Raw genomic sequence first — 23888 nt, forward strand, 5'->3', positions numbered from 1 at the left:
GATAGTTTTTTCCCGCCTGGAATGTATTGTCAGAAGGGAACATATGAAAGCAAAAAACATAATTAAGTTATGTATTTTACAGAAGTTCACTGACAAAGTATACATCTTTACACAAATTCGAGCGCACCAGGGATACATCGAAAAGTAATTGCACTTAGTTGTTTTTTTTTGTATTTTCGTGTCTAGTGGCATTTCAGACTAGTGTAGGATAGACTAGGACAGAAAATAGCTTCCATCTTCATAATCTATAAGGCGCATAGTTCGGCGGTTCATCCTTCCTCTTAATTTTCATGATTACTTTGAAGTTTCGTTAGAATCCTCAAGTGATACAAGATGTCTGAGAATTTAAAAAAAGTCTGGATTGTTAAAATGTTTTTGTATGATTCAAAATCAGCTAACAATCTTTAATTATGATGTTCCTCTCAAATCAAGCCTGACTAGATTCTGTTTCCTGATATTCGCAACTACACTATTTTAGCTTTCCATACCCTCAGAATGTATCTACATGCCTATTTACAGAAATAACAGTATCGTAAAAACTTCAAAGGAGACTCATGATAAGGATAGTCAGTGACCTTTACTTTATGACTTTAATATATTGCTTCCCACGATTGAATATTTGAATACCGTTTTTTGAAGGCGCCGCTCCATTCCAATCCTATCATCCATTATCACCATATTAAAGCAATAAATTATTGTTTGGTCAGAAACGCAGTTGCCGCTTTTTTGAATCTTTCTGTACTTTCAGTCTTGATTAAAAAAAGAAATTTGTCTGTTAATCTACAAATTGCTTGTAAGATATAATCAGAAGAGCTGACTTGGATGTCTTTCATTCCTTAGTGTTGCAAGACGCATAAAAATCCGACCATGCTTCAAATTCCTTTCTTTTATTTTAATTCTTCTTTTAAAACTTCATTTTATCTCTTGCTATAAGGGTTTACTGTATAGCAAGAAAACAAAGATTTTCTCGTTATGCGTTTGCTGACTTTCACTTATTACTGTGTTCTTTCTTTTGTGGGCTCATGAATATATTCACATACTTTCTTTTTCTAGGCTTCGCCCCATACATAATCGCACCCCTTTCTCCTAATTATCATATCAAAGCAATCACTCTTCTCTCCCAACAGATATCAATAGTGATTGCCATTCCTTTTCCGAATCACGAATCCAGATATTTCTAAATTTTTGATACTTTTGATCTTCGTCGTGCTTTCATGGGATTGATAATGCTCTGGCGCCTGCGCCTTAGTAAAGTAGGTTTTCTGGAAGAATCATATTGAGAAACCGAGTTCTTTTCTTGTGGGGGGGGCTAGTTAGATGCATTTGTAAATTTATTTCGAAAATGATGAGAAAAAGAAGGATGGATTACTTAACCATGTGGTTAGATCAGATGCGAAAAATATAATTCTCATAGGCCATTGCTCCCCAGTAGATTTATTCTTCTTTCCACAATGTTCCAGCAGTTTATTAGGCTTACTGTAAAAACTGGTATATTGATATAATTAAACTCACAAATCATCAATTAACTGGGATCTCAAAAGCCAGCTAATGGTTTCATTACAGTACATAACTGTCAGGGTTGAGCAGAATTTATTCTTTTGCTTTCGGATCGTGTCACATTGCAAAATCCGAATAATGCCGACAGTCTTAAAATACTAATTGATGTGAGCCATGTGTTTTTGTATTTCAGTTTCTTAATATTTGACCAGTACACGGAATTTAAGTGTGACTCTGCTTTTTCTAATGATGCTAATTATTCAAAAATAACTAAAAGTGCATCTTTTTAGTTGAGCTTGTTAGTTTTTTTTTCAATTCTGATCGCGTTGTCTTGTTTGTCACGTCACACCGTGTCACAGAAATGTAAACCTTTGTTTTCGATTCTCATTCATCAATCGTACTCATACCGAGCAAAACTCAATCAGGTTCTCTCAAAATTCAAAAAAAAACCATCTTGGCTCTCCAAGGCAGAATAATTAGACAGGGCCAATACATCTTTTGCTCTTTCGAATGCCCTCCCACGTTTGCTCCGACGAAAATGTGAATGGCTGCAAAAAAACAATAATTCAACTCATAAAGTCAATCTTTCTTTTCTTTTCTCTCTTTTTCCTTTTTTTCTTCATATCCATCCAATTTCCGTTTAGACGAATGCCATTTCGGACTACTGTAGGTTGGAATAGGGTAGAACATAGCTTCCTTCTTCATAATCCATACCCAACAATTTAACGTCAGCACTATAATTCTGTAGTCACATTCCTCCCTTTACTACCTCCTATAATTGTTTCACTCGCATTCCTTCCGATTAGAAGAAATCGAATGGTATTCTCTCTACTACGCAGAAGAATTACGGTAGGTTATTAGAAACTAGAACTGAAATAACTTAAGATTCGGGTGAGACTAGCTAAATCAAGTTTCTGCAAAATGGCGGTCAATTTGTATGTAAACTTATTACGCCTGCGTCTGATAATGACATTGCAATCAATCTAGACGCCTGTCTTTTTTTGGAAAAGGAATTGTTCACATCTTTTCTCCTCCTCTAAACTTCTCCCAACTCATTCATGTAGTTTAGCAATTCTTAGCTTTGTGCAAGATCCAAAGAGAAAAAAAAGCAAAGAAAAAACCTAGATTTGTCTCTTTTTCCCCATTTGCCGTTTGTCTTCTTGTTTTCGTGTATGTGTTCTTGTTCCTTCTTTTCTTCACTCTTTTTTTTCACTGCGTGACGCTTGACTCCCAAGAGCTCAACGCCAACTGTTTCAAAACGTTAACAGAAATCATATGACTTTAGAAATCATGCCGGTCATTGGCCTGTCTTCTCGGATTTCCAGGTTTTCGGAGTGAACATAAAATACCGTAGATGTGAACAGAAACTGGGACAGTACAAGTAAATACTTATTCAAGGGAAACTCAGGCGGCTACCAACAAAAAACTGTTCTTTATGACTAACTCCGACTAGTAAGGGCATTTTTTTGAATGTTCGGGAAAATATTCGAAAAAAAACGAACAAAGAGAATTTTTGACATACTTGTTCGAAACCCCCGGGTACTTGGCACTTTCAAATTTCAAATTTTTTCGATTTATTTACTTTTTTTGACTTTTTAAAGGCGTATTGTGGTCTGTTGTGATGTTTTCATATTTTAATGTATGAGTTTCGGCGAGTTCATTTTCATAGTTCAAGAATTTTTTAATTCGGTCCACAACCCGCTGAGAGCGAGCGCCGAAAAGTTTGGTCATTGAAAGGGTCGCGAAAAAATGGGGGCGGTATTTTCGATTATTTTTGTTGTATTTCTTCAATAATTTCGATAGAAAACGGCAAATATTGATAGAAAAACACTAAAAACTATCGAAAATAACGCCAGAAATAGCAGAATACTGAAAAAACCAACGGAAAGTTTGGCCAGCGAGAATTTTCTAGAAATTTCACTTCTGTAAAGTTGTTTTTTCAGTATTCTGCTATTTCTGGCGTTATTTTCGATAGTTTTTAGTGTTTTTCTATCAATATTTGTCGTTTTCTATCGAAATTATTGAAGAAATACAACAAAAATAATCGAAAATACCGTCAAAATTCACAAAATCAACTTTTTCGAAGTCGAATTTCTAGGCCACGGCCCCCATTTTTTCGCGACCCTTTCAATGACCAAACTTTTCGGCGCTCGCTCTCAGCGGGTTGTGGACCGAATTAAAAAATTATTGAACTATGAAAATGAACTCGCCGAAACTCATACATTAAAATATGAAAACATCACAACAGACCACAATACGCCTTTAAAGTCAAATTTTCGACTATCATTCAGAATTAGAAGAAATTCATTTTCGATTAAAAAGCGAAAAAAATTTGTATCCCAAAATAATCATTTTCATCGATCCTGTAGAACTTTTTGCATTTTCTCACAAACGCTATGGAAAGTGTCATCCGAATAAGTGAATTTCTCCAATATAATAATTATTAGAGTATTAACCTTAATTAACCTTTTTTAATCTGTCAATCGAATAAATCAAAAGAATAAGCGATATATCTTGTCGGTAATTTTGCTAGACGGCCTTGGTCAACATCTGGTCTTTTTCTCTCTGTCTTTCGAGAGTTTTTTGAAAACTTAAGTCCAAGTACAACCTGTTCAAATTTGTCCAGATGATACCGTTTCTCAATATGTTTATGTTTACTTCGAGAAAAATGCAATAATGTCACGCTGCGTATAAAAACTTGTAGATGTCAGATGACTATGAATGCATCTGATGCGAATATCATCTTGCCAAAGGGAACACACAATTTATACGACTGCTCATCATTTTCTGTCTGCGTCTCTTTGCTTTTCTGTACTCTCTCGTTCTATCCCCCCTCCCTGCTTTTCCAATACGAAATGGCACACGCGAAAAGGTTTTTCCACTACTCTCTTTTCCAACTGACCAAATGACATATGCAAATGCCGCCACTATTTTCTATTTTCTTTGACGTTTTCTCAGATTTTTAGTTTTTTTCCCGTACTTTTCTAGCTCTGTTTTGGTGGTAATGTCATTATCTCAGGTTTTCCTTTTCTCACAATTTTTTTCTAACTCTAGTCTTAAGGCCTGGTTAAAAAATGTATGCTTACAAAAAACTTATGAATATCGAATAAGTAGTTATATTCAACGTTCATTGTCAAATCCAGAAGCAGCAAAACTCTCGTATAGCTCGGCAGACATGTTCTCTTGCTATTATTTGCACTAGAGCTCACTATTAGGGATATGTTCAGTCGAAGAGACGGAGACAAATGCCGAGAGTTGTATTAGACCACTTTTCGCGTTATTTTTACTATAGAGATTTATAGTTTTCTTTTTTGAACAGTTTTAATGGGTGTTGAAAAATCTAGTAGTCAAAAATTGTCAAAATTAAAATAAATAGTAAAAATAGTTTAATTAATATATTTTTTTTAATTCAATGGTTTTTCATTCTGCATGAATTGAAGAAGTGGAATTTGCCCTCAAAACACAATTCACAACCTAATCGTCTTTTGTAGTCTCCTCAAAAACTGTTATCTACTGTATTATTACAACCTAATCTACTGTATTATTACAACCTGACCGTTGTGTGCAACACCATTTGGTTGACCCTTAATTTTTATTAGACAGATGAGTCAATGTGTACCAGGGACAGACACATGGGAAAGGACAAAATATTGCAAAATGTTTCTGACTTTCTGCGTCTTGGGCTCTTTTTTTGTTCTTTTACTGCCGTTTTGTGCGCCCCCTCGACCTTTTTGTCCGTACAACTTCTGCACGTTTCTTCTTTGTTTTCTTGAATTCTTTTCTTACGAAATATCGAAAAATGATCTTCGAAGGTTATGTTGTTTCTCTTTCGTCATTAGTTCTCCCAGGCGTCAATGCGACTTTCGTTTTGTTTCGAAAAACTTTTGGTTCCGAAAATAAAAGATGATAGGAAGTCGAATTGACACATGTACCTGATTTACACCGGGTTCACGTCACTACATTACACTTTTTCTCTCTCGTAAGATTGGATTTAGCCACGAAAGTTATTTTTTCGGTTCAGTAAACTTTTTCTGGTTTTCTGAAAAATTGGAAACACCAAGTTTTTGTTCATTCTTACATCTGTATCAATTTTCTGATTCATTTTCTGTTTCCTCTTCACTAGACACCGAATTTTCGAAACCTAAAAGTTCGAAAATTCAAGTACAGAACAAATTCAAAAAACTGGTTATAAACCGATAAAAAACAAATGTTGACTGATGTCAATCCAATCTTACTTATCATTTCGAAAACCAATAGGAAAACTTTTTTTCTCATAATCATTTCAAAAACTGGTTATAAACCAATAAAAAAGAACATTTACCGATTTTAATCCAATATTACTTTCGATGTCAAAAACCGATAGGACGACAGTATTTGAACTGACATACCCAAAAAAGTTTTATTGGAAATTGTTATTTTCCCTGCAAATTTTATCTTTCAAGAGAACCGTCTCTCCACAAAGTTATTGTTGCGGTTCAGTAAACTTTTCAGGTTTTCTGAAAAATTTAGGAAAACTAGAACTTTTAGTTTTTCCTGTAGTATCAATACTATGGTTAATTTTCTGGTTCAAACATTAAAAATTGATTATAAACAGATAAAAACCGAACGTTGACCGATGACAATCCAATTTCGCTTTTAATGCTATTAGGACGATTTCATGTAAACTAATATACTCAAAAAAAATTCCATTGAACATTTCCCTATAAAACGATGAGTCTGTCCCCCAGATTTCACTCATTTTTTGTGCCGGGTTTTGTCATTCAAGATAAACGTCTTGTTTTTCTTAATGTCACGTCACTTCCTCACCTTTCTCCGGTCACATGGAATGTATCTGGTTTCATTGAGTTGCACCAGAATTTGTCGTGTTTTTTCTTCTTGGAAAATGCAAAAGAAAAGTCTCAATTTTTTTCCAATTTAATTTTGATCAAAAGTTTAACACAACACAAGAACTTTTGTGATAAAAAAGTGAGGGTGATAAGAAAAAAGAACACCACTCCCTTACTGTTGACTTTATATCTTTTGTGTCTGTTAAATAAGTTTGAAAGTAAAAAAGGATTATATATATCTACCAGCCTATCTGCCCCGCCTTCGGCGGTTCAGTCGGCTGGCCTCTTATCATTTACGTGGCAACCCTTTCTCAAATGTGCCCGTATGGCCGAGTGGTCTAAAGCGGCGGCGCTGTCCAAAGCACGCCAGTTCGGTTTTGTCCGCTGGCTCAGTTTCTCTTCTCTTTCCAAAACCGCTGCGGACATCGCCTCAGACAAACAGACAACGCCCAATTGTCTTTTATATACAAGAATGATATTCCAGATCTGAAAACATCATAGTTATTTTTTCTTCTAAAAAACACAATAACGTCTAATACTAATCTTTCTGAAGGGGATGAAAAAACGGTGATACATCCATGATACGGCTTCTTTTTTTTTACTGCGGGACATCCCAATTACTTCTCACAGAGAGCTTAAATTCCTAGAAAGAAAGAGAAAACGACGGAAATTCGTGTTTATGTCTCAATTGCATCCGTTTTGAGGTGTACACTTGCTCACATACTTTTTTCTTCTATTTCATTTCCTTCCGGACCTTTTTTACTCCCCTTCATTTTTTTTCTTCTCCTCCAAATAGATTGGTAGTCAAGTTGGAGTTTCTCCACTTTTCGTCTATTTTTTGTACGAGAATGTACGAGTAATGCTAACTAATGTTGGTTTTCTCTCTGTTGGTTTTGTTTCAATGAGTTTTTTGAAAAAAAGTAAATTTACCCACGCTTTTCAAAATCGTTTCGGTTTTTTGTTCCGAGATTTTGTGTTTGTTTTAATTTGAGAAACTCTCTTTTGAACTCAAAACTCTCCTGCGTGTTCTATCATATGTTTGTCTCATTTGTGACGTGGTTTCATTTTTCGCTTCGTTTTTTCTTTCTTTTCCCAAGCAAGCATAGAATTAGAGAGGAAAGAACAAAACCGAATGGCTTGGCGGTGAAGAAAGCAAAAAAATGAAGGGAGGAGAAGACACATGGCTGTGCTGCTAGGAGAAGATGAAGGAGGGGTTGTGGGGGGGGGAGTGGGTGCCAAACTTGTTGTTTTCCGTGACTTTTGAAAAATTCACTCTTGACTTTTACTCATGTAAACTGCACCCAGAGGAGAAAATGCGGTGGCCAAAGTATAAGGTATTTATTGGTGCGGTTGGCACGCGAGGGGAAACCACCAAATGCGGATAAGTAGTTGTGGATCCAAGGATTTTGGCATAATGTTTTGCTATATTTCTTTTTGCCTGCCTGGTTCATAAGGTAGTACTAATATTCAATCAACATGAAAGCACCACATTGATCAGTTTTGCTACGCGCCCATATTTATGAGGTGTTTCCTTGAATAGTAGTTGTTCGAATTTCAGTAAACACAGCTGTCGAATTCGAAGAAATTTTATGAATTTTGTGAATCGTTGTGTTGTGAACGTCTAGTTCTTCTTCTATGGTTTCTATTCTTTATAATACTTATTTCTTTATTGGTGGAAGGAACGTCGTTCTCTTTTTTTCTTCTCTCGCAATTTTTCAACTTTCAAACCTGGCTCACTTTCAGAAGTAACAAGTTTTTTCTTCACCACACGCTACCACCCGTTCATATGGTTGATCCATACTGGATGGCAAACCTTATATGTTAGTTTTTGTTATACACGCGGGCACATCAAAATTAGATAAGATTTTGGGCGGTACCTAGGGAAATAAGTTTTTTGGAAAGTGCTTGTGAAAAGTGATAAATTACGAATTTATAGCGACTCGAACACCACCACGCGTCAAACATGACGACAAGACGTCGTCCAAGTATGAGGACCCGAATGAAGGTCGAGGATGTATCAAGCTGGGTTGAACACAACCAGGTTTGTATCTATTCTAATAAAAGAATAGTTGTAAACTCCTATTTGGAGCATTTACAATAGCACAAGAACAATGTTTGAGATTTTTTTTTCTGAATTTTCGGCCCCCAAATTTTCAAGTTCGTCGAAAAAAAAGTTTCTTCAAAAAACGACTGAAAAATGTTCCCCGTTGCTTAAAACATGCTATGGTTTGATGCTATCCTGCTGAATTCACTTTTTGGACAATTTACGTGACTTCGAAATTTTCCATTTTTAGTACTGAGGTCTCACAAAAACCACAATATTTTTTCACGGAAACGTTCTACAAAATTTGAATACATATTCAAAGCAAGCACGGTCTCAGCTTTTCATTGATACATGATTTGACCCAGATCTTCAAAATAGATCTGGATCATTCCCTAGATAAGCACAAAAGCTCTCACCACAATATTGTTTCCAGCAACCACCGCTCCATGTGCGCTTCGAGGCACCACCAGCTCAAGATGAGGATGATAACAAAACTGGATCAACGGACTCGCTTACTGAGAAGCCGGTGCCGTTAGACGGAGGATACGGATGGGTTGTGGTGCTCTGCAGTTTCATCATGCACGCTATTTGCGACGGTGCTTCTTTTTGCTTCGGAATCGTTTTTGTGATGATCCAGAAGGTAAGTGAGGTGTTCCGTTCGGGGAATCAGTAGGGGGAAGATCCATTCTTTTGGATTACTGTAAGTGAAATTTTTTACATTTCAGTACTTCCAAGCATCCCGTGTCGCTTCCATCCTTGCTGCCTCGCTGTTCCTTTCTCTCCCACTCATAATGTCCCCAATGGCCGGAACTACTAGTGATGTTTTGGGTTGCCGTATGTCCATTATCATCGGTGGTACCATCTGCACCGTCTCATCGGTTATCTCTATCTTCTGCACAAACATCTGGGCTTTCACTTTCTTTTTTGGATTTGGATGCGGGCTTGGTGAGTTAAAATAAAAAATTATCTTAAAAAAATTGAATTCATTCTTTTCCAGGAATGAGCTTCATTTACAATGCTGCGATTGTAATTGTCACCTACTACTTCGAGGAAAAACGTGCAACAGCAACATCAATGGCAGTCGCGGGAACTGGCGGTGGAACATTCGTTTTCCCAATGTTCCTATCATTGGCAGTTTTTCTGTTCCAACGGTTTGCAACCGAACTTCAAGCTGCACTCATCGCCTTTTCAATCGCTTACTTCATCATTGTTCTTATCGGATTAATGATTAGAGACGTTGAATGGGACTCCGACAGCCGAGAATACAAAATGAGAAAGTTTGAGAGGAACGCGAAATTCTTGTCGGAACAGCAGGAGGACAATGCGAACAAGAAGGAACCGGTGCTCCGTCGTTGTAACTCGCTGCCAAATTTGAGAAATTTCAATTGCGATATTGGATCCATTCAGTCCATATGTGAAGTTGCAAATGCTGCAGGAAAAGTGGAGATGCCCGCGCGTTCGAAATCGGTTGCCCTATTTGACAATCAACCACCAATGCCGACTATTCCGGAATACTCCATGCTCAACACCAGACTCGCCAATCTTGAGCATCTTGATCTTGAGGTATGCCTTCATAGATTTTTAACTGTCAAGACTTACCGTACTACCGTAACCGGGGGGTCGAATCTCGAAAACTATAGTATGAGTAGCCGCTGACCTAATATACATTCATATATACAGACCGTATGTCCCTACCTACTGCGACTATGCTCAAGTCTTACTAGTCAAAACGTGTTACAGTTTTACTAAAAACAACAAAAAACTACAAAAAATCAAATATATTCTTACAGTACGCCAATTCGCCCTGCAACACTGTGAGACCTCAACGAAAACGAGTTGTCAGTAAGACATCGATGAGTGTGGACCATATCAACGAATTGGACGATGAGGATTTCAAAGTGAACCTGTTCCAAAGTTCATCCAACAACTCTTCTGGAGATGATGGTGAATCCAGCTCGGATGACTCTGAAATGAGTAACGATGGAGACTCTTCTAGCTCTGAACTCTCCGAACGACAACTCGATGAACCATCCACCCGACTCCTCGACAACGCCGCTAGCACCGTCGCCACTCGTGCCGCCTCGTCCGCTCCAACCTCTGCACGTCTCATCCGGAACTCACTTGCCCCAGGAAACACCAGTATGTCGGGAGGTCGTGTGCTCGCTTCCAACGCGATTCAGCCACGGCATCCCACAAACCTCCTGACTATGGGCAAAATCCCATCTGCTCCGATGTTGGTGACCCGCAAGAAGAGAAAGTCATTTTTCCGAGGACAAAAATCGGTGGTCACCAGAATTAAGGATGTCGAGCTGCCGATTTACAAGGAAATTCTGGAGAACCGCGCGTACAGATAGTGAGTTGACTTGAAAATAATTTGTTAGTCACTTAGCATATACTTTTCAGTTTTCTTGTATCGGTATTCTTTTTATACTTGATCCTCGACGTCCCTTATGTCTGTTTCTACGACTACGCTCTTGAACACTTTCAACTATCTGAAAACATGGCGTCGGCTCTCTACTCGGTGATAGGAATAACCAATTTCTGCTCCACAATGCTCATCGGAAAAACCGCCGATATTGTATCACAAAAGTATGTTCAATTCTTTTACCTTGGATCCATGGTTGGTGTCTCGGCTACCCTGATCGCGGCTACTTTTGTGATGGATGGCACCCAACTCATTATCTGTGCTGGATGTTTTGGACTCTTCGTGACAAGCAACTACGTTCTTCAGTCAGTGCTGATTGTAGACGCCTTCAACAACGACATGAATCTGTTCCAAAATGCGTATTCGTTTGTCAGCACTCTCGAAGGAATTGCATCATTGATTGGACCACCGATTTTTGGTAAGACCATTTATTTTTTAAATATTTTTTAATGAAATGAAGAAACAGGTCACTGACACCTTACTATAAGATATATAAATATGAGATTTCTAATTTAGGTCAGGGGCGCGATTAGAAGTTAGAAGATCTGAGGGTAAAATAATAAGATATAATTAAATGGAAAATATTTGAATTAAAACACCGGGAAAAGAGATTCACGGGTAAGACATGTTCAGGGAGCTGATTCCAACAATTTAATTTACGAATTCCAATAAATTGAAAAAAATTCAAATTCTCTCTTTTTTCAGCCCAAATTCGTGAATTATCCGGAAGCTATACTCTCGTTTTCTTCATCGCTGGAATTGTCTCACTTTTCTCATCAGTCTCCTTCTTCTTCTTCATCAGAGAAACACACAATAGAGACAACAAAGACGAAGATTTGGAGAGAGGAGAGACAAAGTGAGTTTGACCTTTTTTTCAGGATTAATCTATAAACAAGTAGATTATTTTAGTGAATCTGGTGAACCACGTTGCGAGAATGGAGTCGGTGCTCAAGCTGAAGTTGAAACTTTGCTGGACGTGTAAATATACAAACCACTTCATGCTAACATCTTTTTAAATGTTTTCTCTTATTTTTTATGTAATCTATTTTTATGTTTTGATTCCTTATCTCATTTTGGATTGTAATCTTTTATCATTTTTTCTTCTTCTTTCTCTCTTTTTTACTAACAGAAGTTGTATAAGTGAGTCATTCTGACTCAATTCCAAACTTTCTCCTTTTCCCCCCTGCAGCTGATTGTTTCTTCTTTTCTATTTTTCTTACTTGATTAGTTTTAGTTTCTGCTTTCAAATCTCTCCCTTAATCAGTTTTGCTCCCCTCTGGTACGCAATCCGTTGTACACTCTCATCTGAAAAACAAAGAAAGCCTTACCTGTTCAATGGTTACCGGTATTGGTTAGCACTCTGTGAGACTTGACATTCCTCTCCCCCCTTCATACTTGGATAGTTGTAAAACTTTACTAAATTAATATTATTCTTGTTCATAATACTTCTTTTCTAATGTGTACCGTTCCGGTTGATTTCTTATAAGGTTCCAAATAAAGTACGATTGCAATAAATAAAATTATTTTGGTTACAGTATGTAATTCAGAGTGTCAAAATAGGTTTGGGGGTACTTGAGACAGGACTGTTTTTCAATTCGTCCAAAATTTGTTCAGACAGAAAAATTTTAAATTCCAAATGCAGATAACATTTTGGATGTCAAATGCTGCTATCATTATGGTAGGTGGCTATTTAACTTCATGAAATTGTCAAAATTTTTGGTTTGATGTTCTTTTTACCTCAGTCATCTACGTAGTTCTTAAAAAAAAAGTTAGTTACCTGTCATTGATCCCTCTGACCAAAAAAAAACACAGTATGTGCCGTACAAGACTTTTCACTTGGTAATTGGCATCATTTTCTCCACTTTTGTGTTTACTCTATGGCCTCGCCACACATTGACATGTGAATCTATATTTCCAAAGTGCCACCTTCCAAGAGCGTAAGATAATAACATGTGCGAGCGAGTGTGAGCGGTCGGGCGCAAACGTGGTGTCGCCACAAAACTACGTCGTTCCGTTTTTTCAAGCTCTCGCCGTCGAGACGAACTTTCATTTATCGCGCCAGCACACTCAAAGACACTCGGTGCGTATTAACCGACACTACGGAGATGCGATTCTCGATCCGAGAAATGTCTCATAAGCCTAAGGAAGAAAAAGAAAAACCAGAAAACTGTAACACCCGATTTTTTGTGATTTTTGTTTTATACCTGACCAGCTGATAAGATATCATCAAACGCGAGTCACGCTGTACCGGGAAATTCATTTTATTGTATCGAAAAGAAAGAGACAAAAAATAGACTAAGAAAAAATGTGTAACGAACTAACGATTATTGGTATTTTGATATCAATATCGACCTACTCACGCACACAGTCTCGATTGATGTGTTTAGTTATTGTTCACCTTTCTCCTACCCTACGTTTTTTTTCTTTTTTCTCCATGTCTTTTTCATTTTCACTTTTGTCGCTCCTCAACTTCGATCGAAAACCAGGCAAGCATTTTGATTAGAATACAAATACAAACAGCCACATGTCCGTCGTCGTCCCACCTCCCTCGTTTATTCCCCCCATTTTTTTCTATTCGGTTTTCTCTTTTTGTTGTCCTCTTCTCATCATTATGAATAGCCGCTCCATTTAATTGTCATTTTCTTGTCCGATAGCTTCGAGATAGCTTCGAGAAATTGAGCAAACGCAAGTAGTGATGCTTAATGTTCAAACATTTTTGCTCTTTTTATGAGAAGTGGAGACACTTTTACAATTCATGATGAAAGATTACAAAACCTTTTCAAATCACAAAATCCTAACCCGCTAAAAAGGCATACTTGCAAATTTTCGGCCCGCTTTCAAGACAAGTTACCGAATTTTTTTCCAAATTTTGTGAGTTTTAAAGAAAATTTTCAGTGAAAAACTCTAATTTCTTGATGCATAACTTGCTTTTGATTGAATTCTAAAGTATAGTCAAAAATTCGACGTTATCGGGAAATTTTTCATCGCACCATATCGCACAAAAAATTCAAATTTTTGTTCAAAATTTAATTCAAATTTTTAACCGTGCCGTGAAAATTTCCTTATGGCCGGCCCGGCCCGGCCGGTTGCAATTATGAAAAAAGGTGATTAACTATTCTCACTTCTCTTCAACTCTCTAATAAATTTCATTGTCCGATTCAAATCATGCACTTTTTCTTTTCTTTTCCACCCCTCTCTATCTACTTCTTCAACCATCCTGCACCATTACTATTGGTTTTGTCATCAGCACACCTTCCCTCAACGCTAATAAAATTACACCATCATTTTCCCCCAAAAAAAATCACAAAGCCAATTCCATTCCTCCAATTCATTCTTTCTTGCGTATCCTATCCGCTCTACTCTTTTTTCCGTTATTTGTCGGGTTATTCGCTTCCTCTTCAGCGCTCGTTTTGCCCCCGTCGCCGTCACCGTCAGCATCATAGTCTTCTTGTCGTCAAAAAACCACCCCTATATTGCTCTTTTTATGCTGTTCATGTGCAAAATACCTCGACCGAAGAGAGGAGCCGCCAGTGTTTTCTGCTTCTGACTTAAGCTATTCCCGACGAGTCACATGACTTCAGATCAATTTTAGATAGTTTCTATGTATACAGTTCTGTTTGAAAGGAAACGTTAGAAAAACGAGAAAAAAATTGAAGAACAACAGATCAGTTTTGTATACTCTTGGTGCGTGTATCTATTTTTGTATACTTTCACACTGTGGCGGGCCTCAATGGATTGTTTGTTGACCGATCGAGCTTGGTTTTGAAAACGAAAACACTTCGTGTGTTGCAAGGTCAAAGGTATTGTTGCGAAACGTAACCAAAAAAAAGATGACATGTGAGACACACATTAATTAGCGTTATTGATTTGTGTTCTTTGAATGAACAGTCATTTCGATGGTCTCCTATTTCATCTCTTCTCTCTTCTCTCTCATCTCATCACATCTCATTCCATTCCATTCCATCACATTCGTTTCGTTTTCACAGTTTCACTGATCCTTCCTGGTTTCATTTCACTACGGTGCGGTGTCTTATCCGTGTTTTCTCCTAGTTTTCCGTATATACAGTGCGTGCAATAAGGATAGGACCACCCCCCATTTTGGGTGTTCCGAGAAAAGTAAAAATGATATGAAAAATCTGTGACTGCCATTCGATTCAGAATACAAAAAAACCCCAGGAGCCAAATTTTCATGTCTCTAGCACTTTCCGTACTCAAGTACCATCCAGAAGTCGCTTTTGCAGGCGTGCAATAAAGAAAGGACCACCAGCCATTTTCGATGAAGTGGTGCATTTTTTCAATTTTTTTTGGGCACAGTGCTCATATTTTAATTTATTTCGTTGTTTTTTTAAGTGGTACTTGAGTACGGAAAGTGCTAGAGACATGAAAATTTGGCTCCTGGGGTTTTTTTGTATTCTGAATCGAATGGCAGTCACAGATTTTTCATATCATTTTTACTTTTCTCGGAACACCCAAAATGGGGGGTGGTCCTATCCTTATTGCACGCACTGTATCTCACAATTCCATAGAAGTCAATCAATCTAATATCGTTCTATTCTCTTCTTTCTACACAAAACACAATAAAAACATAGTAAGGATAAATAATGCAATTAGATAAATATAAACAAACCTATTGAAGCCGACAAAATAGCCTCCTTTTTAATTTTCTAGCTCTTACCAGCGGGCTCTTCAGTTTCTTTTTTCTTTTTCTTTTTTCCTATCCAAAATGTTGCTCACGTTCTATGACCTCCTTGGAAATATAGAAATAACATATCGATCATCTTTAAGTAATCGTCGGAAGCTTTTGACATTTATAGCTTTTTCTTCTTTTGCTGAATATCAATTTTCTCAAATCTTCTTATCCCGCAACGCAGTAAAGCAATGATTGGCCCATAATTTCATGTCCAAAAAAGAAAATGAAGAAGAAAACATGAGTTTGTCTGTTTTCGTGTATTGCTTCTAGTCGGGGGGACCGATTATCAGAGTTGTTTTTAAGTTGTATGGAAAAATGCAACGAAAAGTGGGCTTCCGATCTTTGAGTTTAGTTTTATGCATTCTTCTTCTTCCTTTTTTTCCCAACTTTCTTTTTCGATAAAAAACTGGGAATAAGATAAGATACATGAAATTTTGAATACTGTCATTCATATTTCGTTTTTGAGGATTTTTGTGATGAACTTGAACAAAGCGACCTCTTTTGTTTGTCGTGTTGACTCCAACTTAACAGAATCCATTTCTGCGTTCATTTTCACTTCACCACATGAATTTTTCAATGCCTTTTTCCTTTCTTTTTCGTTTTTTCTTCTTACTTTCCTTCCTTTTTTTACTCCCCCTCTTTTCCCGTTTCTTTTCTTCGTTTACATTCCGCTTATATTCATCCGTCCTTCTTTTCAAGAAACAACTTTCTTTTTTCTAAACTCCCTCCCATCTACGTACATATTCATTCTCATTTCACATGTTTTTTCGTCGTTTTCTTCCAGTAAAAGAGCCCATACACCATGAATAGCTCACAACGGCGCAGCATAATGTTTGGTGAAAAAGCGGTCATCGAAATGGATATCGACCCTTTTGTATCGAATTTGGACACCCCTGCTGATCTGAAAGTTCCAGCGACCTACACAGGCCCAATGTGAGTATTTGTCTGTTTTTCGGTTTTCAGGAATCAAGAATTAGTTCCTCGATATGTCATTCCTCGTTTTTTAATATATGACATATTGGTCTTTCTGAGAAAAAGAAAGCAATTGGATTTTGTCATTTTGTGCCAACCGGAAGAGAAAGTGACAACAAAATGTAGCGGTTTCGAGGGTTTCAATTTCCGCTACAAAGTGGCGACGCTTTCTTTTTTGGGATTACATACGTTTTCTTAAAGAATTATAAGGTTTTAGAAAAAAAAAACATCCGGATATGACAGATGGAATAATAAAAACGTGGCGTTATGACATTTCAGTTCGAAAAATATAATTACATTTCACTATTTTCAGGCTCTCCACCCAATTAGCAACACCGACCATGAAAAAACGAGACAAAAATAAGAATACTCACAAAGACGATGAGAAGAAAGAAAAGTGAGTTCCAAAATAAAGTTTTTCGTACTAACACTCAGACGGTATCTTATTCAAAAATTCATGAAACATGCTTTCAGCAATTCCTCCGAGCCAGATGAGCCCGCTGCAAAAAAGAAATGTTAGTCCTCCCGATCCACACTGCCCAGTAAAATCTCGCGCAAAATTGTTGTTTTCATAATTTAATCAAGATCTCCAAAAAAAACATTTAATTATGATTCGTGTGCCTCTCTCTCTCCCTTATTCTTGTCTATTTTTCCCATCTTCCCACCAAAAACCTTCTGGTAGTCGTCTCTTTTAATCTGGTAGACTTTTTTTTCGGTTTTTTTTTCCCAAATGTTCAGTTCTAGTTCCAAATTAAAAATGCAGACAAAAAAGCACGTGTCGTCCCTACCTTTCCCGTTCCCCCGATTTCTCAATTTGTTGTCCACATTGACATATAAACTTGCATACTGGTTTTAGTAGATTCTAGTTCTGTGCCCTCATGATTTGTTATCTCTCTGAAAGTGTCAAAATAAAATCGTTTTTCTTACCGATAATCGAGTGATGGTGATTTCAGTGAATGCAGTGATCTCAATTGGTACAAATGAGCCTAAAAGCATTTTGTACAAGAGCCGGTGACAAAATTTAGTAATGCTCAAATGCTCACTTGCAGAATTTATTGGAACATGACTAATTGGCAGCAGTGCATACTTGCAAATTTTCGGTCCGGCTGGCCCGTTAGAAAATTTTCAAGACCCTGCCCGGCTCGGCCCGACTTCAGGAAAAGGTACGTAGGTTTTACCAAACTTTGGAGTTTTCAACGAATTTTACACCAAAAAAATTCTATTCTTGATGCATATCTAACTTCTATGTGAATTCTGATGTACAGTAAACAATTGGACATTCTCGGAAAAATTCAAAACCTTTCAACAGTTCGTTCAAAATTTAATTCAAACAATTTTTGAATTTCAAACCTCGGGCCGACGGGCCGGGCCAAGAAACTCTCAAATTTCGGCTAGGCCCGGCCAGTGACAATTTTGAATTTAATCAAATACTCACTTGCAGATTTTAATGGAGCATGACTGCAAACGAAAATTTGGCAGAAATGTCAGAAAACCGTATCCCAACCAGAAAACCTGCATGACGAGCGTCTTTGTGAACGGAATGAAACTACATTCATATAAATCATGGAAAAATGGGAAGATCACCTGCTCAAGTTTTTTCCTTCCTAATTCACTCAAACCTTCTGCTGCATTTTTTTTCTCTTTCCCGACAGACGATGGCTCCTGTACACAACTTGCGGGGCTTGTTCGGTTTTCTGTTAATCGACTTAAGACAATAATCTTCTGACCATTGCTTACCAAACAACAATCATCACATGCGTCCGTTTGTGTTAACAGGAAGTCTCTCATCATGCAGGTGAGAATATAAAAGCGGCCGGTACAGCTGGCGAGAGCAACACATTCTTGCAACGAACAGTTGAACTGTCTCGGAGATTTTGGACTTTTAAAAACGGTAAGCTCTTCACAGCAAGTTTCAAATTTGAGAGTAATATTAGAGTAATTTTCAGACGAAAATGCTCAAGTTTGGAGTTTCTGCAGCATTGCTTTTAGTATCGATCCACGCATTCCCAGTCACTCAGCTACAACAGGTATGCAGTACTCTCAAGTTTCTTTCTTGTTCAATTTTTCCTTTTCCAGTATCCCCAGACCGCTCAACAATATCCTGCCCAACAGGAGGTCAAACCAGCTCAATCGATTCCCCAACTTACTGCCCACCACGGTTATGTCTATGGTCCACAACAGAATGTGAGTGTTTTTATAACTTTGTGATTTCTACTCTAAAAATGTTAAGAGTCCACAACTGTCACAATATCCGGCTACCCAACCCACCCCAGCAGCAACTCCGACTCCAGACCAAACTTTATCGCAAATGCCGTTAGAAATGAAGCAAACTGCTCAGACACTGTTCAGCGACCCAGATTTCCAAATGTTGGCTAGAAGTCTGCAGACTGGAACGGGAAGTATTGGATACTCTAACCCGGTAAGTTGGATATCAAAAAACCGAAAAAATAATTGATTTATTTCTTTTTCAGCTCTCCGCGCGCGATGTGCCACCATGCTCCTCTGACGGTCGTTCAGTCACGATTGATCATCTCCGAATCTCTCCTGAATCCTTAGTCCAAATTGCTCGTCTTGCTCAAGCATTCGGAACCAACCCAGATTGGAAGAAACTCCGTCTTGCCGATATGAAATCTGCCCTCGGTTCTCAAATGCACCCTACTCACCAATATGCAGCAAGATCTATTGGATTGTAAGACTATTTGTTTTTGTTAATTTATTTTCTTAATTTATTTTTTTCTGTGCATTATGCTTGATTACAATACATTGTTCCAAGTTTTCTGTATCTTTTAAAACTTCTTAATTTTGTCAGAGTGCATGATGTGATTGATAAGAGCAACCTGACTGAAAAATGTGCAGAATTTGCTGATAGCGTTCTCAGAAACATTCGACTTTGTAACGACGGAAATGACCTTTGCCTGATAGTACCGGGTTCAAGAGTATTTGATTTTTATTAGTCAAAAGAATTTGCCAAATTTAAATTTTATCTAGCTGCTCCATTCGAAAAGTTGTCGTTTTTGGTGCATTTTCGCCATTGTCACTAGTCAACCACTTTTGCAGTTTAATGAGTGAATCCAGCAGCAATTCTAGAAAAAGTTCACTTTCCAAGTCATATAAATATTTTCTCACTTCTAGTAGACTTTCTGTATTCGGTCACCACTGTCATCACAATAATTGAGTCGATGGCAACGTAGATAGTAAAACTGCACAACAGCGAACCAGTAGGGATACTCAACTCAAGATCGAAAAATGGAAGGTAGATGATGAAGGATAGAGGAGTGAGTAGGAATATTGTTGGCGCAGCTAGCTAAAAAATCAAATTTTAAATGCAGGGAAACATTTAGGGAATACCTGAATCACCAACACTTTGAATAGTTGCTGATGCAATTGTTTTGCGTTTTTAGACATTGTTTTGATGGTCTGATCCATTTTCGTATACATAGACCACCCACAAAATATCATAACACCATACTGCACACTTGATATTATAGTTTGAATGAAGGTGAGACCCCATGCACTCCACCTGATAGAACCATCTACTGGATGATATGGCATCATGATGAGTGACGGTAGCTCTTCGATATTTCTTTTATATCTGACACTAATTTCTTCTCGAAAGTATTGAATTGAGTCTTCTGCTGGATCTGCGTAGAAAACAAGGCCAGAGATCCAAAGGGAACCAAGTATAGCACTGTACTGAAACCAGAAAATAATTTTCCAGCCTTCGAAGTACTTCATCTTTGTAGTGCTAAAAACAAAATGTTGGGTGACATTATAAATGAAAGAGTTTTACTCAAAAACAGCCCAATAACGATATAAGCTGCACTGCTAACATTGACATAGTAGAGCACAGAATACCAGAATATATGGCTGAAACGTTAGGATTACTCTCTGAAAAGATTTTTAAGAGTGTTTTATCACCTAGAAGTTTTTTCAAAACACTTTTGGCCAGCCCAAATGAATTATCCAGTAGGAAAAACATATATCCCGCATTGTAAGACAGCACATTCTGAAAACAATACATTTCCAGAAATTCATTACTACACATCGCTCTACAGGTACTGTAGCAATTTCCAGCGTCGCAAAGACCATTCCCTGGCATGTGAATACATTCATAAAGTACTTACAGTAGCGAGCATAAGTGAGCACCCCTTCATACTTTTATGTGTAACTCTGCTGAATCGTGTCCGCTTTGCATAAACTTTTTTTTGAAAAAAAGCCAAAGTATTCATCAATAAGAAAATATGTTTTTTGAAAAATTTCAATCACTGATTTTTTCGATAATCGATTTTTCCTAATCTTGATTTGAAAATTCGAAAAAAAACTTTTTATTTTTCTCTTGGAGATATTGAATTTTTTGTTTCAAAATGTTGGAAACAGTCTGAATAAACAAAAAATTGTGTTGAATTAGCTTCTCAACTCCTAAGTATCGTGCTAAAGCTCCAGAAGTCAAAAGTAATGCCCTCGGGGAAACCATCATAACTCATCAAAAAATTCTCCAAATTTTTTGAAACATGTATCAAAATACGTGTCTTGAGTTTTTCTACAAACCAACATTAAAAAGTTACAATTTTAGAAAAAATAATTTTTCAAATTTTTTTCACTCAAAAATTATTTTATTCTCATTTTTTCTCAATTTCCGTAGTTTTTTGGCTATAACACGAACAAGGAATACATACACGTGTTTTGTTATTTGTGATAACGCACTTTGCATACAGTTTTGGAAAGGTATGTACGTTTTATAGCCAAAAAATTACGGAAATTGAGAAAAAATGAGAATAAAATAATTTTTGAGTGAAAAAAATTAGAAAAATTATTTTTTCTAAAATTGTAATTTTTTAATGTTGGTTTGTAGAAAAACTCAAGACACGTATTTTGATACATGTTTCAAAAAATTTGAAGAATTTTTTGATGAGTTATGATGGTTTCCCCGAGGGCACTACTTTTGACTTCTGGAGCTTTAGCACGATACTTACTAGTTGAGAAGCTAATTCAACACAATTTTTTGTTTATTCAGACTGTTTCCAACATTTTGAAACAAAAAATTCAATATCTCCAAGAGAAAAATAAAAAGTTTTTTTTTCGAATTTTCAAATCAAGATTAGGAAAAATCGATTATCGAAAAAATCAGTGATTGGAATTTTTCAAAACACATATTTTCTTATTGCTGAATACTTTGGCTTTTTTTCAAAAAAAAGTTTATGCAAAACGGACACGATTCAGCAGAGTTACACATAAAAGTATGAAGGGGTGCTCACTTATGCTCGCTACTGTATATGTTTTATTCACCCGTTTCACCACAAACGTGTTTAGTAAAATCTGAGTAAGACCAAAAAATATTGAAGCAAAGAATCCCACAACGGCGGTAACGCGAGATACAGTAACCCAGAGAAGATAATCTGAAGACATGTAAAACTGATGAAAAGCACCAACAGATACCAGCTTTTATGCTCATGCTTTTCTTATTTCTCTGTTAATGAAACATGTTCAGTGTATTTTCTAATTTCCTGACTTGGAAAAATAGTAATGTAGAAAAATGTGTGGGTAACATAATTTCCTCTTTATACGTAATAAGAACAGATGGAAAGTTTGAAGGTACTTTCTGTCCAAAAGTGTGTCGGAACAATATTGGTTCCCTGTTCTCCCATTTTCAGTCTTCACTTCTATGACAGTTTTTCCTTTTAAAAAAAATCATATTGTGATCGTTTCTTTTGTGCACTTTCTGAAAACGTTTTATAATTCTTTAATTTTCGCACTATTCAACAAATTGTGGCCAATCGTTCGTCTCGCCATCATTTTCCAATTATGTTTTCAATGAAAAAGAACAGACAGAACTGACATTGCACTTTCTTATTCCAATTAAGTTTTTAGAGAAACACAGTGTAGTTACAGTATCCTATCAAGGCGGAGCCTCGGGCTGCGTGCAGATCTCGGAAAATGAGCGAGAATGATGCAAGCTAACGCGTTCATTACACGCTGTGTGGGTTTTAAGGGTTGAGGAAGAAGAGGAGTATACTCTCTTCATTGACGTGTTTACCACAAAGAACGATGAACCGGGTACTACGGTAACACGTGAATCAGAGGGGCTTTTCTACGTGCCAATTTGATGGAACAGTGCATCATTGGACATTTCTTCGGTGATTCTTCTACTTCTCCGTGGAGAGGGATGACTGCAATCATATCCAATTAGAAATGATGGCGTTCTGCAAATGATCTAAAATTGAAAATATGTAAAGTAACGTCATGTGCGAAACAGTTTTGATATGTTCCTAAAAATAGAATGAGTACTCGATGTCTGTAATTTGGTGATAAGTGTTTAGAACAGAAACAGTGCAAACTTTGTTCCTTGTTTTAATGAAACTTCCTAAAATTAGTTTGACACTTCTAGGTACTGTAGAGCAAATTTGTCGAATTTCGGCCAGGTCCGGCTTCAAGAAATATACCTATTTTTTCACCATTTTTTTGGATTTTTAGACATTTTACATCAAAAAAATCCAACTTCTTGATGCCTAACTCGTTTTTGATTGAATTCATAAGTATAATCAAAAGTTAGACATTTTTGGAAAAAATTCAAAAATTTCAAAATTTCGTAGCATAGGTGTGATTTGTTCCTGCTATGAGTGTAAGAACACATTTTGAGGGCACAAAAATTCTGATTTAAGTCATTTTCAGTCTGCTCCTTCTATTCCAAGTTGCATTGTTCTTTACACCCTTCACTGTACGGTACAAGCTCCATATTTGTATTCTCCTTCAAAAACATTGCCCCCTAGACTACATGCACGTAGCTGCCGCCTACGTTCAGTTTGGGAGGTCGTCATGTACCCTGACCTCCTTTTCCTCTTTGAAGATGGGGGAAATACCCATCAAAATTGCATCAGAAACCCTCATGTGCACACCAGAGAAACAAAGCACACTCAAAATATCTCACATCTCTCAAAAAAAAAAATAGAATGATTTCAAAAGAGTTTTCCGCTGGAAGAAAGAAAAGTGCAAACGCTGCCAAAAAGTCATTCGCACGTGAATCGCATACCCATCGTTTCCGTCACGTGTCCCGATCAACGTGCACTCGCCAATAGTGCCGCTGATTGTATGTTTCCCCCCGCTCTGGGCGAGAAATGAAAAGTGAATGGAAACCAGAGAGGGTGAATCATTGAACAGTTTGGACCGAGGCAACATTGGTGGTCGCAACGTGTTGACAGCGTGGGGTTCATTCGGAACAACTGTAGTTGTACAAATAGTAGCACTCGTATTCCGTATTTCGATATAACTCACATCAGTTATAAATAAAACTTGAGCAAATATGAAATGCATTGAATGAGATGCTTGATAAAAATTTGATCGCAGAAGAAGGTTGTGACTGGAATTTGAACCTGATGAGTGTACTGTTAATATCATCAATATGTATCAAACATGATCTCAATAGGAGCACCGGTTTTC

The 23888-nt window shown here is 37.1% G+C and overlaps 4 protein-coding genes across 4 annotated transcripts; 3 read left to right on the forward strand and 1 right to left on the reverse strand.

The window, feature by feature from the left end:
* Nucleotides 1–8286: 8286 nt before the first annotated feature.
* GCK72_025479 (uncharacterized protein) lies at nt 8287–11774 on the forward strand (the record flags this gene model as incomplete). The annotated part of the gene is made up of 8 exons (XM_003103659.2): nt 8287–8364; nt 8801–9007; nt 9093–9312; nt 9365–9930; nt 10158–10720; nt 10771–11210; nt 11498–11648; nt 11702–11774. 8 exons carry the CDS (start codon nt 8287–8289, stop codon nt 11772–11774), a joined length of 2298 nt encoding a protein of 765 aa, XP_003103707.2.
* A 4510-nt stretch (nt 11775–16284) lies between these two features.
* On the forward strand, nt 16285–16974 carry GCK72_025480 (uncharacterized protein; the record flags this gene model as incomplete). Its single annotated transcript, XM_003103569.2, has 3 exons — nt 16285–16415; nt 16768–16851; nt 16929–16974. 3 exons carry the CDS (start codon nt 16285–16287, stop codon nt 16972–16974), a joined length of 261 nt encoding a protein of 86 aa, XP_003103617.2.
* Nucleotides 16975–18406: 1432 nt separating this feature from the next.
* On the forward strand, nt 18407–19147 carry GCK72_025481 (uncharacterized protein; the record flags this gene model as incomplete). The annotated part of the gene is made up of 4 exons (XM_003103665.2): nt 18407–18481; nt 18531–18638; nt 18685–18873; nt 18926–19147. The coding sequence occupies 4 exons, from the start codon at nt 18407–18409 to the stop codon at nt 19145–19147; spliced, it is 594 nt and encodes a 197-aa protein (XP_003103713.2).
* A 280-nt stretch (nt 19148–19427) lies between these two features.
* On the reverse strand, nt 19428–20590 carry GCK72_025482 (uncharacterized protein; the record flags this gene model as incomplete). Its single annotated transcript, XM_053736357.1, has 4 exons — nt 19428–19537; nt 19581–19758; nt 19803–20147; nt 20579–20590. The coding sequence occupies 4 exons, from the start codon at nt 20588–20590 to the stop codon at nt 19428–19430; spliced, it is 645 nt and encodes a 214-aa protein (XP_053579923.1).
* Between the last annotated feature and the right edge of the window lie 3298 nt (nt 20591–23888).

Source organism: Caenorhabditis remanei, chromosome X (genome assembly GCF_010183535.1).
Source record: "Caenorhabditis remanei strain PX506 chromosome X, whole genome shotgun sequence".
Taxonomy (NCBI): Eukaryota; Metazoa; Nematoda; class Chromadorea; order Rhabditida; family Rhabditidae; genus Caenorhabditis; species Caenorhabditis remanei.